This window comes from Nilaparvata lugens, chromosome 10 (genome assembly GCF_014356525.2).
Source record: "Nilaparvata lugens isolate BPH chromosome 10, ASM1435652v1, whole genome shotgun sequence".
NCBI lineage: Eukaryota > Metazoa > Arthropoda > Insecta > Hemiptera > Delphacidae > Nilaparvata > Nilaparvata lugens.
Window position 1 is genome coordinate 36,564,140 of NC_052513.1, and position 18,588 is coordinate 36,582,727.

Below are 18,588 nucleotides of genomic sequence, written 5' to 3' on the forward strand. Positions count from 1 at the left end.
AGTAAGAGAATAGTAGAAAGTCATCACTTGGTATTCCTGAAAAATTGAAATCATTCACGGTGCAATATTGTAGTGATAATTGGAAGATTTCTAAGGCAATTCCAGCAACAAATAAATAGACGAAATGTTACTAGTACCTTTTTTATACTTTTTTATATAAACACAACTAGTTTTGGGCACTCATGGCTAAAAAATCACTTGAAAATGGCAGAAGTGCTCGAAACTAGTTGTGTTTCGGTTCAAATATCAAATTCTTGTCAAATTATCGGTTGTGTTGTGGTTCAAATATCAAATTCCATTTAAGTGAGAGACTAATAAAAAGCAGAAGGACATATAGACTACAAACATTACTTCAGTACAGAATATTCCAGATACATGGTTATCTGTTGTTGTAGGTATTGAAAACAGCTTCCAATTCTTCGAGAGATCTTGAATCTGATGTTATTTCAATTTGCAGAGAAAGATACGTTACTCCAAATTTATAACACGATTTTCAAATTATAAACTAATTGACAGTAGTAGCACAGATACTAGATACTAGTTGACAGATTGTCTGTCGTTGTAGGTATTGAAAACAGCTTCCAATTTTTCGGGGGCTCTTGAATCTGATGTTATTTCAATTTGCAGAGAAAGATACGTTACTCCAATTTATAACACGATTTTTAAATTAGAAAATAATTGACATTAGTAGGACTGATACAAACAAGTCAGTAAAGATATTGAAAACAGCTTTCAATTCTTCAAGAGATCTTGAATCTGATGTTATTTAAATTTGCAAAGGAAGATGCTCACATTTAAAACATGGTAACCATTGTTACACATTTGACTCACATTTCAGAAACCATGGATGATAATAATTTTTAGGTATTGCATTTCTTCATCCATTACGAAATGTTATGTTTCATTAGTAACTGTTGACAATGAATCACAAGCGATTCGAGAGCATAACTTTATTCCATGTTTTTTTCACAATTAATTATAAACTAAGTCAGCTTGTCGTTATTCTGGTGTTGAAATTTGATGAAATAATTTTGATTCTGTATTTCTGAATCATTCTTAGAAAGTGAATAGTAACAACGTATTAATAATGTATTTGATATTATTCAAGTGAGTATTGAAGTTTTAAGCTTTTTGTACAATATTCTATTGACTATAAAATAGGTGAAAAGTGGTTGTTTACCATTTTTCGAAGTACATCCTCGTCGTTTATGAGGCCGAGTTCGGCACTCACCTCCGCAGCCATCTTCTACCTGAAACACAATAAAAATCCATGAAATATGCACAAAATTTGCATTTATTGATAGAAAATAACAAATTTTATTGGGAAACTTCTCGAGCAAACGTTTTACAGGTAGACCTATAGGCTACTATAACAAAGAGCTATCTAACTATATGTTGATACCTTTTATCATGGTCTTCACTATAAAGCCCTTACTCTTCTCAAACTCTCACTTTCTCCTGTCTCTCTCTCTCTTTCGAGCTGAGAAACTGGGAAGGTATCAGTTCGTCAAGTTCTCACTTCATCAAGTTCATCTTCATCATTCATTGAGATACTAGCACGAATGGGAAGTTGAGATATTCAGTTCGTCAAGTTTCACAGCATTACGTTTTTTTTTGTTGCATGCTGGTACAGTCAGCTAAAGCCCCCTACACACTTCAAGACCAGACTTCAGACGGTCTGAGTCCTAGGTCTGGTCTTGTAGTGTAGCCGTTGCACACTAGTAAGGGATTAGTGAGAAAGGGTGAGGGAGAAGTAACAAGGATAAGGTCCCTTCACATTTGCCTACGCTGCGTCAAAATACAGTAAGTTTCATCTCCCCACGTTAAATCCAGGCTACGAATGTGAACGGACAGATTTGTAGCTTAGATTTAACATTGAGAGATAGGACGTATTTGAGAGTATCATAGCTAAGTGGGAAGAAACCCTTAGGTTGGCTTTTAAAAGGCGAAAATTCAGGTATCATTCAGAATTCCATGATAACTTCAGAATTGAATATTTGAGAGATCCACTGATCTCTCTGAAATCAACTGTAAGTTGACGAGATGAAAACTTGACATACCAAACTTGCCTACTTGAGCTGATTCTTGATCAACTGAGATCCTGCTGAAGTGAATGTTACCAATTAAACCCAGCAGCATTCTAACAAGACCAACCTGAATAATTGAAACAGGGAAAACAAACAACAGACGATGACCAAAACCTAGAGCCGAATTGAGATCTTGATGAAGTGGATGCCACCTTTTAACTCCGGCAGCATATTCTAACAAGATACAAGACCAGCCAGAATAATATTGAAACAAGGGAAAACAAACCACCGACACTGACCAAAACCTAGAGAGTAATTGAGATCTTAATGAAGTGAATGTCACCTTTTAAACCCAGCAGCATATTCTAACAAGATACAACACCAGCCAGAATAATATTGAAACAAGGAAAACAAACAACCGACACTGACCAAAAGCTAGAGAGGAGTATGCAAAACTTATCGATGGTACTTTTCTCCCACTCGGCCAAGAAACATTGCGGTATTATTGTTCACGAAGAAAGTGGGAGTCGAAGCCAGGACACTTCGGCTGGAAAAGTGGGCGGATTCTCCGTAACACTACACTAAATAGTGACGTCACCGTCCCACACTAATTACATGTCAATGTTGGCTAAAGTCTGACCGATTCCGAAGATTTGATGCTCAACATTTTTCTGCGTTCTACGTCGAAAATGATACAAAAACTGTTAAAACTACACCAAAAAAGTGAAAATCTATTGAATGGAAGCGACTCGATATTGACAAAACCACTATTTTATTCAAACAATATTATTTGACATTCTTCCGTTGTCACATATCATAATCAATCGCAAGTAAAATAAAAGCTCAAACATTGAGCAGTAGTATATAAAGCAGAATCTATATTATATTGAAGCTTATAATATAGTATGGGCAGAGAAAACGTCTATACTAAATTGTTTATTTCATTGTTTTGGTACGGATTTATGGAAGTCACATTGGAATTGTCCTGCTGCAAGTTCCCACACTCATCAGAACTGCCCAAAATCTGGGAAGAAAATAAATTGGTGAGAAAATTTAAATATCCCGAAATAAATCAAATCATAAATTTCACTCGGGATTGCTTGTTGGGGTAAATAATGATTGATATATTGATGGCAGCATTTGACGGATAATTATCACCTATCATGTGAACCATACCTTGCAAATATGAGTTTCAAGGTCACGGAGGCAAAGCTAGGTGACCAAACTTGACGTAGAAATTTATCAAATATTACTTTTTGTTGCTTGTAAATGATACAGCATGACCTAATCCGTATCACAAAAAGAGATAAAATCGATTACCTACTACAAAATAGGAATTATTCAATAATATTCCAAGTTGCAATAGGCTACGGATATATGTGATAAGAAAATTCATGAAAATAAAATAGATATACAAGTTATTATCATGGAATCACTCTCATTAGTTTTTGCAATGGCCAATTTCTTCAATTACACTGTCGACTACTTTCATATAATATATACACTCTATAACGTATATTATGGACAGTATTGAGCATTACTAATCAAAAGAATGAAATAATAGAGATCAATTGTCACTAAAGCCTACAGTGAACTGTAGCTGAACTGTCGAAGCTTGCGAATCTCACTGGAGTAGGAAGGAAGTATGCAAATTTAAAACATTAATCCTATTAATCACAAATATGTACATAAAATTATTGTGCATTGAGTATGAGTCAATGTTCCCACATATTAAAATGAACTATATCCATGACTTCATAATGAGACGCGTGGTGCACATTTGAATTGAAATTTATTATAATAAAGCATAATGTAAAACATGATATCGTTAAATAGGAAATGGGATAAATCTGGTTATGATACTGGAAGAATTTTATTGACAAAGAAAACTACTGTGGAAGAGTGTAAGCACTGTAGTACTGGGAAGTTCCCGTGTTTTAGTATTTTCATCTACGGTACTTATTTATTTATTTAAGTTATTCATATGCCTTTTATCGACAGAGAGATCCTTTTGGATGTTCTGCCTCGCCTTATTACCCAATGTCACTATTACTATGGTACTGTAGGTGTTATCGGATGGGCACGTTAAACTGTCGGTCCCGGCTGAAGTATGACAGTCGTAAGGCCCATTGACGGCTCAAATTATATATTCAGGCGGTGGGACCTTCCCGCAAGGGACTCCCCACCAACAAAAGCCATACGAATTTACTTTTTTTTACTGTAATTGAGAGTTTTAGATAGAATGCTACGCATTTAGAGAACAGAAATACCACACCAGGAATGAAGTCCTATAAATTACTGTTCCACTACATCAGCAGTGAACAAGACAACGGAATCAAATATTTGTGAATTTATTCGATTGTTATGAAGATATTTCAGCTATCTATAGGTTGAAATGGGATTGTCGAACTAAGAACTGCGCTGTTTCGGGGATCGAGTGATAAATTGTTAGAAGTTCACTAATTGACAAATTATTTTGATGATGGCTTTTGAGAATCCTGTTTTTACACCTTTGAGCTTATCCGGGTTTAGAATTCCTCTGATCAGAAAGCCTCATTTATCAATCCCAAGAGCCCGTTTCCATTCAGAATTCTTTAAAGGGGATAGAATTTTTTAACATACAACGATGTAATGTACAATAATTTCATCAGCTGACACTCTTGACGGGTGTCATTCATATTGTCTAGTGTTTTATATGTGCAACCAAGGTCTATAAATACAGGTCATGACACCATCCCGTGATGCATTGTAAAATCGCCCATTTTATGGGGTTCTAGTTCACCAATTTTCAAATTTATCAGTTGTTATATTATCATTATAGATCGAACAACATGATGTGTTATTTTGTTATATTGTTCTAGAGATATTGCTTGGCTTTGAATTGTAGAATAAATTGTTCCAACAGAATATTTAGATTCCAACTAGGAACTGAATTGTTGATTTTTAGATTTAATTGATCGGAAACTTAAAACTCTTTTTGAAGTTGGTCTCGCATGTTTCTGTCTTGTCCCAATGCCTCATATATCATAATCCTTGAGTTACAAGAATAAGAACAATTTTTAATAATGAATAAATGAATAATTGAAGCATTTATTATTGAAATATCGTTATTAAAAATTTGAAAATCTGAATTCACATATTATCTGAACTAGAATATTGTTTTTAAAATGCATAATTTTGTTACGAGCAAATTGCATTGGATTGGATTTTCAAATGAACCGCCATGAAGACCCCATTAAATGGCCGTTCCATAAGGAACATGAGTGTCATGACCTGTATTTATAGACCATGTGTGCAACTATTTCACTTTCCGTTATTTGTGTTTATTATCTAGAATTTTCAAAACATTTCGAATAATAAAAACATAATGCCATTTAAAAGCTAAATCCCAACCTTCTTTCTATCTTTCTCCTCCTAACTTGCCTATTACCTTTAAAACATAATTAAACATAACCTTTTGGGTTATGTTCATAAAATTTTACACACTAGACAATCTGAGAAATGAAAGATCTGAGGTACTCCCAGAATTGTCCTCCAATTTATTGGCTAATTCTCACCAATAGCTGATTTGTAGCCAAACCCCCGTTATACTGCGTTATACCCCGTATACCCGTATACTGGGTGTCGTGACAATAAAATAATTTCTGCTGAAAATCACTAAAGGCCGTTTGCACAGTATCAGTTTAAACTAAATTTCATTTTAAACTTGATTAAATCCATAACAAGTCTCGTTCGTTATAATGTGGTTCATATTTAGTTTAAGCCACCAGCTGATTGAATTCAGTTTAAGCGTTGACTGTGCAAACGGCCCTAAGTGGGAAAACGGACAATTCTGAGGACATAAGGAGAACTCAAGTGGTGAAATAAGAATACAAATTTGATATTCAACATAAAATTTAAAACAAAATGCTTCAATTCCATTTGAAACAGCAATTATTGATCCAAGCAACGGAGTATTCCTGCATACAACCGACTAGACCAGTTCTATGTGTTGGCACCTACGTCTGCAGACTGCAGTTCCCAACAACAGGCCTCTGTGTGTGTGGGTGTTCAAGTTGCTATCACCAAAAGACTTCCTAATAAAGCCCTCCCATTTCGTCCTACACCTGTGGTGGAGTTCTCCGGTGGACTACCATCATCACACGACGCAAAGACATCTGTTTGAGAGCTCTTATCATCTCAACAGATCTCAAGTATCCTCTTAGCTCTCCCAAAACTATCATTAAAAACGTATGAATCTTCGCTCCTGAGGAAAACACGTCATAATAACAACAATAAAACGCCTGCATTTCATAGTTCTGTCATATTAGCCTACTTTTTATCTGTAAATAAATCACCAAACTCAGAACAGTAGCCCCCACTTTTCTACCTACTGAAGATCAAGATATCATTAAGCGATTGTGGATGTATAGATAATTTATTCTGCATACAAAAACTGACGATCAGAAGTCGATAATTCGCCCACCAGTAGCTACCGTAGCTATTTATGAGGAGCTAGAAATACTCAGATCTCTAGAGTTATGAGTTCAACTGTAGCATATCAACTAACGGTTCAGTATCAACGTTTCACCTTGAAAATTCTGGTAACAACATAATCCAAGATTAAACATTTCTATAAATAGATTCGTACACAGAGTTTGATACTGAAGAATTTATTATGATGTAGACGAATCTGAAAGTAAAAATTTCTAATTTTCCAATAAAAATTAATAGCGAGTAGTAGACTAGCAAAAAGGTATTATTGACACCATAAAGGTATTAAGAGGAAAGGTATTAGAGGTTTTAAAGGGATAAATGTATAAAGGTTTTAAAAGAATAAAGGTATATAAAGGTTTCAGAGGAGAGGTATTATTACATGACAGAGGAAAATAGAAAGTGCTTAAATAAGATTTTCAACCTGTATCTGAATTGAATTATAATTGATTGGTATTCAAATATTCAGTAATTTTATCAATATCATGTATTTCTCAAAACACACTTCACTTCTATGGGCTACTTTTGTACCAATTAATAAAAACAATGTAAAAACTTGAAGTACTTGAAAATGCCTCAAGTTATGGTCGAAACTAGTCATTGAAATATTTTAAAGTTTTTAATAATAAAGGGTAGGTACTTCAAGTTTTTACATTATTTTTATTAACATGTATTTCTCATATCTCATTCCAGTTTTTCTTCTTTCAGTATGTATCAGTGCATCCTTTACTGATACCTGATAAATTTATCTTACTACGTTTGCTTCTCAATATTATTGTTCGAGATGCACCTCTGTTAATTCAACTGAATAACATCAGCCATATATTTGGTCCATGCCCACGTTGACGGCATTATCAGTTTTATCTTGAAGTAGGTGAGAATTATTACAATTTCAATGAAATTTATTCACTCTGTTGAAGAGAATTAGTCAATCTTCAATTTATAGCGCTTAAAATTCAATGATAAAGCAAGATCTCTGCATTATCTCAAGCTAAAATCCATTAAAACTACACCTACGTACGGTAATCATTACGTAACCGGTAAAAGTATTTTCAAACTTGACGATTGTAAAAAATTAATGCGACGAATATTCTCTGTTCAGCTGTAAGAAACTTGCGATATCAAGGATATTTCCTCTCAGTATTTCCGCATGAATTGCATTTGTTTTGTCTAACTAAGCATTCGCCTAGAAACAAAGGAGATTCTCGTAGTGACCTTAAAAAAAAGAATCTGATGCCACACCTAGACGAATTGTTTGTTTCCGAGTCTAATGAGACTCTTGATAGAATGATTTATCTCTTCATTCTCATCTATTCTATCTATTCCTCCACTACAAATTACTGTAAATTTAAGATGACCTGACAATGCCACCTGAATATCAGATCAGAGACAAAGGAGACCCTTCTCTCGTCTGTAATAATATTATGTAGTCCTGCATGTTATGTTTACTATTCATCTGTTTATTTATCATGATTACCCATATATATAGTTATATGTTCCATTTAATGCATACTCTCTCCCTCTCTTTTTTCTCTCTCTGAAATTTTTAAATCCGGCCATGGAATAGACTCCAATCTGAGAGTGAATGAATCAATGATGAGAAATTTAATTTCTTAGTGCCGGTTGCACAAAAGCCGGTTAAATTTTAATCCTGATTAATTCCACGAGAATCAATCAGAGAAGCCATCTTATCAATAAGGTCTTCTCTGATTGGTTCTCGTAAAATTAATCAGGATTTATTTATTTTTATTTATTCATTTATTGTATAAAATACTATAATCATAATAAAATTATGACATTGGAGGAAAAACTAGGCTGAGCCTGTACTATTTCTCTCCAAAAACTTTGATAAAATGTTAATGTTGCCCAAAAGATAAGGTTATCCAACTTTCTTAGATTAAAATGTAACCGGCTTTCATCTATTAATTTGAGTTCTCGATTGAATATGATTGGATCGATTGATTAAAGTTTTTCTAAACTTCAATGAAAAAATCAGCAACATTTCAGCGAAGTTCCTTGTCACTGCCTACTTTAGTATATATAATAAAAAATATATAATTGGAAACGTTCAGTAAGTAAATGAATTGGACTTGTACTGAAATATCAGAGTCAAGTCAAGTTATAGTCAGCACCTGATTAACAATGATTTGCTATCCTTGTCTGTGATTTGTCAAAGCAGTTAGCTCCATCTTTTTCTAGCTCCGCAGCGTTGCCAAATTAGTTGCAGGCAATGTAAAATATAATTAACCACCGGAATATTGATTCATGAAAAGATACAATATCCTGGTGAATAACTGATCATTACTAACAAGAATCAACAATTAATAATGTAACAGATATACAGCGATGATTTGAATCACAATGCTATCTACTATAGAAGGCGGTGGAAAACGAAAAGTGGCAACTATGCCATCCTATCTTCTTCACTGACTTGATAACGTAAATCTCACGGTGAAGCCGCAACATATAAACTTCATATTATACACTATAGATGTAAATGTAATGAGACATTTCACATGAGGCAGTTACACTTCATTTTATGTTGAATGAAGAAATTCATCAACCAATTTTGAATAGTATTTTTGTGTGTTTCCTAGTCGTTCTGGTTCGAAGATCTCAATGAATATAGGTTTATAGTGAAGAACTTATAATGGATCAATATCGGGGACCGAGCTTCGCTCTGGAGTACAAAAGCATAAAAAATTTATTACGAGAGAAGAAATTTATATTAACATTCATAGTTCATACAGCAATTGAGATTATTTAATTAATTCCCAGAAGAATGCAAAAATTTCCCTCACAGAGGCCCTGTTGCACAAAAGACGGATAAATTTTAATCCTGATTAATTCCATGTAAACTAAATCAGAGAAGACAATTTAAAAAAGATGGATCTACTGGAATTAATCAGGATTGGATACAACCCGGCTTTTTTGCAACCGGCACTAAGCACCTGATTGAATGATTACAAAAGTTCAACAGCTGAGTCATAATTTTGACACAGTCCCACACACATGAACTCGCTCACTCACTTCCATCACCAACAGACGACGAAATAATTATTATCAGCTGTTTTTCCAAGGATGAATAATAACATAGCCACCTCTAATAGAGGTAGCTATGAGAGGTATTAGAGGTGGCTATGATAATAATTAGGTAGCTATGAGAGGTATTAAAGGTGGCTATGATAATAATTATCCTTTTAATGTCCTTCAGCGAGTTTTCCCAGGGATGAGACCTAGTGCAATCGAATTTTTATATTACAAACCTACTATGTTCCGAATTTCGTGTGAATCGTTAGAGCCGTTTCCGAGATCTGGTGAAATACAAACATATAAACATCTAAACATCGAAACATATCAACAGAAATTGCTCGTTTAATAGTATAGGATAGTGGTTTATAATTTATAGTGGAAAACTTGAATCTTACTATTGTATTCAAGTAGTGTTCCTTTTCATGCAGTTTCAGAGATGTTGCTTAGAATAACAATCACTCTTCACAACTCTGTAGTGACAGAATAAGGTTTGCAGGTGGAATACTTTCTTCCTTGCTTTACTTTTTCAAAGAACTTTCTGCCAGAGGAGAGCCAATTTTACGTTCTAAACTTAGATTTCGCGTTGAATATTCAGTGCAGATAACTTGTAACATGTTAATGGTGCCTTTGAACTTACAGGGCGATCTTCCTGGCTGGCTGACGTCCTTGAAGTCTACATTCTTAGCGATCAAACTCTTGAATCTTGTTTGTTTATTTTATTATAGCTCACTGCCCACTGTGAAATCCTTTGATTCGAAAAAAGGATGAACACTGGTTTCATCTATTTGTTCTGAATACAAGAGTGGGCTATCATGAGGAATTCTATAGTGAGATTCACGTTATAGAGTCAGTGGGAATGATAGGTCGGCATTGTTGACAATTTTTCTTTACTAGTTGCTAATTTTTCTTTCTTCTCTAGTAGATAGTTGTGATAGAAGTCCTTCCGATAAATCTGATAAGGTATTAATTGTTAATTCTTGTTAATAATGACTAATATCATTTCAAATAGAGTTCATTCATCGAGAATAGCTATTTATGTATTAAGAGCGTAATGCGCGACTTTATCGCTCGTGCAAAACAGTTATCACGCGACGCGAAGCGGAGCGTGATAATTTTGCAAGAGCGATAAAGAAGCATTACGCGCGAATTACATACAAAATTTTTCTACAACTGCACAAAACTGTTAAATCACTTACATCTGGCAGAGTTTATAATAATTCGTCTACACTGATATCCATCATGGCTGTAGAATCGGTACAATTACCGACTTTTTAGGTTTAAGATCTGACCAAGAGTGGTTTGTCTTTTGGCGAGCTGCTTATCATCAGCTGATTAGCGAGCGTAAAGAAACTCTTCTGCGCATGCGCAAATGATTTGCGAGCGTAAAGAAAATCTACTGCGCATGCGCATATGGTTAGCGAGCGAAAAAGTAGATTCTCCTCAGAAATAAGCTGTTTTACGAGGAGAATTGAGTATGTAAATTCTTTCTTTACGCGCAGTTAAAGAAAAAGTATATTTTCTCATGATTCAATCATAAATTTTCATAATTGTAGTTCATTATATTACTGCTCAGTCTGCAAACAATCTGGAAACGGTGTGGAGTTGACAAAAGTAAAGTTTGCTTTGTCCAATAACAGACAAGAATAACAAACCAATGTTGAGCAGATACTGATTTACAGCCTGAATGTTACTATACGTATATGAATGCTATGTCGTTACAGCAGTATAGTTGTTATATTCAAATGAGGTAGAGAGAGTTCTACTTCGTATAATAAAGCTACAAAGTTTAGAACACTGAATTCTGTATACCACTTAATGTGCAGTATAAAAAGTGTTATAGAGTTTACTGGTTTAGGGAGATATCAGCCTTCTATCACGGTTGTGTGCAGATGAAGTTTTGAGTAGAATTTTCTAAAAATTTCAGGTGCTTGAAGATCTATCTACCTTACTAGTAGTTCTGTGAACAGTAGAACTCGCGCTCAGTAAGTTACATTGACCTATTGTTGTTTTCTCAAAAAATAATAAATAATTTATCAATTTAAAGTTTCTAGGAAAAATCCTAAATAAACGTACAGCTTTCTGTCCTATCGTACCGTGACGTGTCGTCCCGGAATGTGAGTGTGAGCGCTGTTATCAGGTCTGGCTGCAACTGTCTACAACGTTGATGGAAAGATACATTTTCAAAATGTTCAATGTTTTTGAATGGGTAGTAATATATATAGTCAACTGTCTATTAACGTTGATGGAAAGATACATTTTCAAGATGTTCGATGTTTTTGAACGGGTAGTATTATAGTCCACTAGACAGCTGATTCATGATGAATAATTCAAAAGTCTGATTTTTACGTTAATATTGGCATTCAAAGGAGAATCCTCCTTTCCCTTTTGTATTATCCTTAAAATGCAAAATTTTAAAAAACCGTTGTATACGTCGACGCGAAATTCAAAAAGGAACATACCTGTCAAATTTCATGAAAATTTATTGCTGCGTTTCGCTGTAAATGCGGAACATAAAGAGAAATGCAAAACCGTCGACTTGAATCTTAGACCTCACTTCGCTCGGTCAATAATACTGGGAGTGGATTTGATTCATTTCAGAAAGCAACTTGAAACGTGAATGAACGAACGTATGAGAGGAAGGAGCATGTTCATCAAGTAAAAAAATTATAATGAATAATTTAAAAAAAACAACAACAGTATTCATTATTAAGCTGAATCCCCACAAATCAATAACAGTGGAAGTGGATGGTAAAGTTGAAATATTAATCCCAAGAGTTTGAATGGGATTGTTCATACTCCCTAGGCTGTGCTGAGTGGAAACAGTCCAATCAGATCACATGGAAGTTATATTTTCACTGAGACTGTCACTTTCACGGTCACTGGTATGTGGAATCCAGCTTTATGCTCATATTTTAAATACATAGTTTACTCTCATTCTGGTGCTTCCAATTTTTGGTTTTACCTGGGTTGTATCTATTGTCTATGAATAAATAAATAGAAATAATCCTTGACAAACTCCTTTTCACGTTATCCTGGACATTAATTTTATTTAGATTGCCTCGCCCACTATGATTTTATTATTATTCGAAATAACCAAACTATCAATAATGTATGCAAAAGAAAATTTTGAAGGCACTCAGATATCATATAACACTAGATTACAACTGACAGTTCTATAATTTTCTTCGGGTTTGTTTGAACCGATCAAAACGATAGTTGTAGCAGAATATTCCAATTTCACATAGTATTTTTGTTCCAAACATTATGACCGTAAATAAAATGTGTGAATTTCAAGTCAGGAACCATTTAAGGAGTAGCTTGTTGAGATGTTGATTGCACAGCTAGAGTGATGATGGTAACACTAAACCACCAGAGTTTATAAACCGGTCCATGTAGAGAAGAGTACAACTTGCTTTTTTCGATCAATAATCACACACGTGCTTGTTCAGTTTTTTCTGGAACATGGGTGTATAAGATATTATCGAGTGAAGAAGACAAGAACGGCAAAGTTTTCTAGTTCAATGACAGCAATTTTCTTCTCTTAAACAATTTTGAGCAACGTCTTCCATAGAGAAAAAACAGATGGATATGTCAACCATCAACTTCTGAAGATACAAGATTCAACAACCTGCAAGCCTCAAGCGATTCTATGTGATTTAAACATTATTTATGCAGAAATATTCATTGTTTCGGCAACTCGAATATCACATGTTGGATTGTGATAATATATGACTCGGAGAATTCGTATTTTTCATATGTCACGCCTGAAATTACAGCGGAATTTCAGAAATACAAATTACAGCAGAATAGAAATTGTGTTTTACTACCTACACATCAAGCTGTTGGAGAGTGTATATTATAATTTCGGTATATTGATGGAAGTGGAATATGAATAATTTCGGTTGAAGTTTGGGGGAATTTCAGGTCTGAACTCAAGACTCCAAGTTCCAACTTGGATTATAGTTGGATATATTGGATTACAGGACTATAGTGAGGTCCACTTTATAATGGCAGTGGATGAAGATAGGAGAATAGCGATGCCGATTCTCTGCATCAATTAATCATATTTCTACACTGTCAAAAACATAGTTGGCATCGTTGTGAACCTAGAAAAGGATAGTATCACCGGCTTTGTCGAATGATAGACAAGTATAGCAAAACCAAAGTTGATCAAATACTGTCATTATAACGTGGACCTCACTATAGATGGACAAGTTTCTACTTTTGATTTGCAATTGGAAAGTATTTATTCAAAAGTTTCCTAAATGAATAATTGCATTATAAATATGCTCTAAATAATAATTGAGAATACTGCTCTGAATAATTAAGAGTACTGATCTAAATAATGAGGTGTTGTCAGTCCACACGACAATATTCAATCTTTCATAATTTGAAAATGTAATGCGATACAGAATCTCCATCACTAGTAAAGAATCTATAATTTCATAAACTGCACAAATCAACAACTCACAAACTTGTCTACTAGAACTTCAATACACTCTGAGAATCTTCAGTTTACATTATGTATATGCATTGTCATGCCAAGTGGAAATAAAGGAATTGAATTGAACAGTTCACACATACATCAGGCAGTCCATTCTTTCATTATTGATCTCCAATCATTAGAAAAGATCGTATAAAACTTAAATGAACCGAAAAAATCAACAACTTTGCCTACTAATATGCTTCGATGCACTCCATGAATTTGGTATTACACATTTGTACTCCCTCACACTGTTGTATTTTATCTCCTCTAATTTTTCAATCCTTAATTTCAATCCATGAATTTGGTATTACACATTGGTACTCATTCACACTGTGGTATTTTGTCTCCTCTAATTTCTCAATCCCTAATTTCAATCCATGAATTTTGTATTACACATTAGTACTCCCTCACACTGTTGTATTTTATCTCCTCTAACTTTTCAATCCGTAATTCCAATCCATGAATTTGTTATTACACATTGGTACTTCCTCACACTGTTGTATTTTATCTCCTCTAACTTTTCAATCCGTAATTCCAATCCATGAATTTGTTATTACACATTGGTACTTCCTCACACTGTTGTATTTTATCTCTAATTTTTCAATCCTTAATTTCAATCCATGAATTTGGTATTACACATTGGTACTCCCTCTCACTATTGTATTTTATCTCCTCTAACTTTTCAATCCCTAATTCAAATCCATGAATTTGGTATTACACATTGGTACTTCCTCACACTGTGGTATTTTGTCTCCTCTAATTTCTCAATTCCTAGTTTCAATCCATGAATTAGGTACTACAAAATTCTTATAACTTTAATGAACCGAAAAAAATCAACAACTTTGCCTAATAATATACATCGATGCACTCCATGAATTCGGTATTACACATTGGTACTCCCTCACACTCTGGTATTTTGTCTCCTCTAATTTCCCAATCCCTAATTCTGTATTGCAATAAATTTTCAAATGATTGATTTACTGATTAGCTGCCTTTATTAAAAACCTAGGAGGGCGAACTTGGCGCAGCAGGCCCTCTCTTACACTTAACCCTCGAAGTAACCATCGAAATGATGAGAGATGGAATTGTCTAATGCGCGTGTGGAGTGATAACACCTCATCATTTAGAGCAGATTCTTAATTATTTAGAGCATATTTATAATGCATTTATTCACAGAGGAGATTTTCGACCTAACTGGCTGCTACGAAAGCACCTATCCACAAGACCACGGAAAATAATGTTTCCAAACAGATATTATGAAAATAAAAAAACCTTGAACAAGCACCCTTATAAAACCGCAAAGATGGCCGTCAAAGCAACAAACAAGGTGTAGAACTAGAACAGTTGTAAAGTGTCTCAGTGAACTTCACGAACGAGAATATAAGTCAAGGTTCGAATCCCAACATGTGGTTATTAACCATTAGTAATTCTATTAGACGAGACGATTTTCATTCTACAACCTGAACAGTTATTTGATATAGAATGGAATAAAAAACTGCCCAATGACCGAATCTTTCACAATGAGATATAGCGGCTGGCTTGCATTCATTCAACCACTCTCCATATTTGGAAGAAGTTTTTTCAACTTTCGCTCGGCCAGAGTTCGTTATAATCACAGATTCATTGGCAAATTGCATCATAGCATTAGTCATCTTTTGATGGAGTATGCATTTGAATAGTACAGTTATTATTTTGCTAATGACACTTCGGGTGATACACTTTGCTTCAATTAAAACGTGTGTGGAGAAATTGAATAAATATTTAAATGAGGAGAAGCAGAGAGTTTGTTTATTATGTAGGTCAATAACTGGGTTCCTCCAGTAGTGGACCGGAAAAAATTCCCTGGGTCTATTTAAACCTTCCTCAGCAATGTACCTAGAATACTAGGTAAATAAATACCTGCATTCTAGGTTCCTTGTTCCACAGTATCAGCTACTATGCGTAGCAATAACATTTGATCATCCAGCTGATTTGTATCCAGCTATTTGAGTCAACCAGCCAGCATGCCGTAGTTTTATAATTAGGAAAAATTCAGTATTCAAGCATGAGTTGGTGGCTTCCTTCTACGTCCGCCCGCCAATCACCGAAAAATTACGTATCTTCTCATCAGTCCATTACTTTACTAGCAGAGACAAAAAGAACAACTATAATTATTTTGGATAGAATCATTAATATATTAGGCTATTAATTTATTGGCCAATTACGTCATTATAATGATGCAAGGAACTGATTCAAAACGTTCTGGAGTTGGACCAGCAAAATGGTTGTCTTCATTATGCAGACTACAACGTCGACCAATCAGAATCGAGAATGAGCGTTCTCGCTTGTGATTGGTCAAAGCTGTTTGACATAGTAGACGGTAGGTGGCAGCACTTACAAGGACGATCAACACAAAACATGAAGAAGTTTCGCTTCTCGAAGAAGAAGAAGAAGAAGAAAAAGAAGAAGAAAAATTAAAAGGAGAAACAGAAGATGTTTGAGAAGCAGCAGAAGAAAATATGATCAAAAACAAAGTTTCCTCTTATTCAGTACTACAGTATAAACTTTCTTTCCTATATCAACTTTCCTTCCCTAATCTTCTTCGAGCTTCGCCTACCTTTTTACCTTCTCCAATCGCATTAAATGGAAACAAAATTGGGAATTGACGAAATCACTGATTTATTAAAACAATAGTCAGACAATAGTTTCTGTTGTTACACCATTGTCAATTTCCAGTGAACATTTAATACGGATATCTAGCACATCACTTCACAACAACACAGAGCGTTTTATTCATCAAATATGATTAATTCATTAAGTATTCTCATTGAATATGATCTGATGAATGATTGTTATGATTCTGATTGAATATGATCAATTTATAATCATATCACAAATTGAAATAAATGAGAGATCGCACTTATTCAAATGTTAATCAATATAGGCCTACATCATAATCGGAGAATAATCTAAATGACATAATTTGATTTGAATTTTCGTTCTATAATATTGATAATCAGATTGGGAAGAAGAAGCACCCTTGTATGGTTGGGATATACAGACGATGAGAGATGAGAGGTGCCCCAAGAGAACTGAATTGGGATCTAACTCGAGGAAGACGAAGATGTGGACCGCCCAAATTGTGAAACAAACTACAGGTATATAGTTTTACTATAGTGAGGTCCACGATATAATGGGAGTGTTGGTATTGTTATCCTTGCCTATCATTCAACAAAGCAGATAGCGCTATCTCTTTCTCGCTTTGCTCTGTTGCCAGATCATCTTTTAATTTAATAATAATTAACAAAATATTTCATCTTAATAATTCAAATTCATTATGAAATTATTGAAGAATAAAATTTCTTGCTCAAGAAAATATAGTTGATTATTTTAAACGAGAATTAACAGATAATATTACATCAATAAACCAGACCAGTATCAGCTACCGTCTATATAAGGCATTGACAAGACAGAGGAACGGCAACGTTGTTCTGATATCTTTTTCCACTGCCATTATAACGTGGACCTCACTATAGTATGATGATTAGGAATCTTGTTAAGATGGATTGGAATAACGACAGATGGGATGCGAGGCTATACTGTAGAATAAATCGTTGAAAAAAAGAAGAAGAAGAAGAAGAAGAAGAAGAAGAAGAAGAAGAAGAAGAAGAAGAAGAAGAAGAAGAAGAAGAAGAAGAAGAAGAAGAAGAAGAAGAAGAAGAAGAAGAAGAAGAAGAAGAAGAAGAAGAAGAAGAAGAAGAAGAAGAAGAAGAAGAAGAAGAAGAAGAAGAAGAAGAAGAAGAAGAAGAAGAAGAAGAAGAAGAAGAAGAAGAAGAAGAAGAAGAAGAAGAAGAAGAAGAAGAAGAAGAAGAAGAAGAAGAAGAAGAAGAAGAAGAAGAAGAAGAAGAAGAAGAAGAAGAAGAAGAAGAAGAAGAAGAAGAAGAAGAAGAAGAAGAAGAAGAAGAAGAAGAAGAAGAAGAAGAAGAAGAAGAAGAAGAAGAAGAAGAAGAAGAAGAAGAAGAAGAAGAAGAAGAAGAAGAAGAAGAAGAAGAAGAAGAAGAAGAAGAAGAAGAAGAAGAAGAAGAAGAAGAAGAAGAAGAAGAAGAAGAAGAAGAAGAAGAAGAAGAAGAAGAAGAAGAAGAAGAAGAAGAAGAAGAAGAAGAAGAAGAAGAAGAAGAAGAAGAAGAAGAAGAAGAAGAAGAAGAAGAAGAAGAAGAAGAAGAAGAAGAAGAAGAAGAAGAAGAAGAAGAAGAAGAAGAAGAAGAAGAAGAAGAAGAAGAAGAAGAAGAAGAAGAAGAAGAAGAAGAAGAAGAAGAAGAAGAAGAAGAAGAAGAAGAAGAAGAAGAAGAAGAAGAAGAAGAAGAAGAAGAAGAAGAAGAAGAAGAAGAAGAAGAAGAAGAAGAAGAAGAAGAAGAAGAAGAAGAAGAAGAAGAAGAAGAAGAAGAAGAAGAAGAAGAAGAAGAAGAAGAAGAAGAAGAAGAAGAAGAAGAAGAAGAAGAAGAAGAAGAAGAAGAAGAAGAAGAAGAAGAAGAAGAAGAAGAAGAAGAAGAAGAAGAAGAAGAAGAAGAAGAAGAAGAAGAAGAAGAAGAA

The 18,588-nt window shown here is 34.3% G+C and overlaps 1 protein-coding gene across 1 annotated transcript in view; it reads right to left on the reverse strand.

Moving 5' to 3' along the window:
• The window catches only part of LOC120353365 (serine-rich adhesin for platelets-like), a 65,337-nt gene that overhangs the window by 30,920 nt on the left and 15,829 nt on the right, over nt 1-18,588 (reverse strand). The window contains exon 2 of the mRNA XM_039436785.1: nt 1,181-1,250. Coding sequence (XP_039292719.1) covers nt 1,181-1,243 — 63 coding nt within the window. The 5' untranslated portion in view covers nt 1,244-1,250. The remainder of the gene's footprint in view (nt 1-1,180; nt 1,251-18,588) is intronic.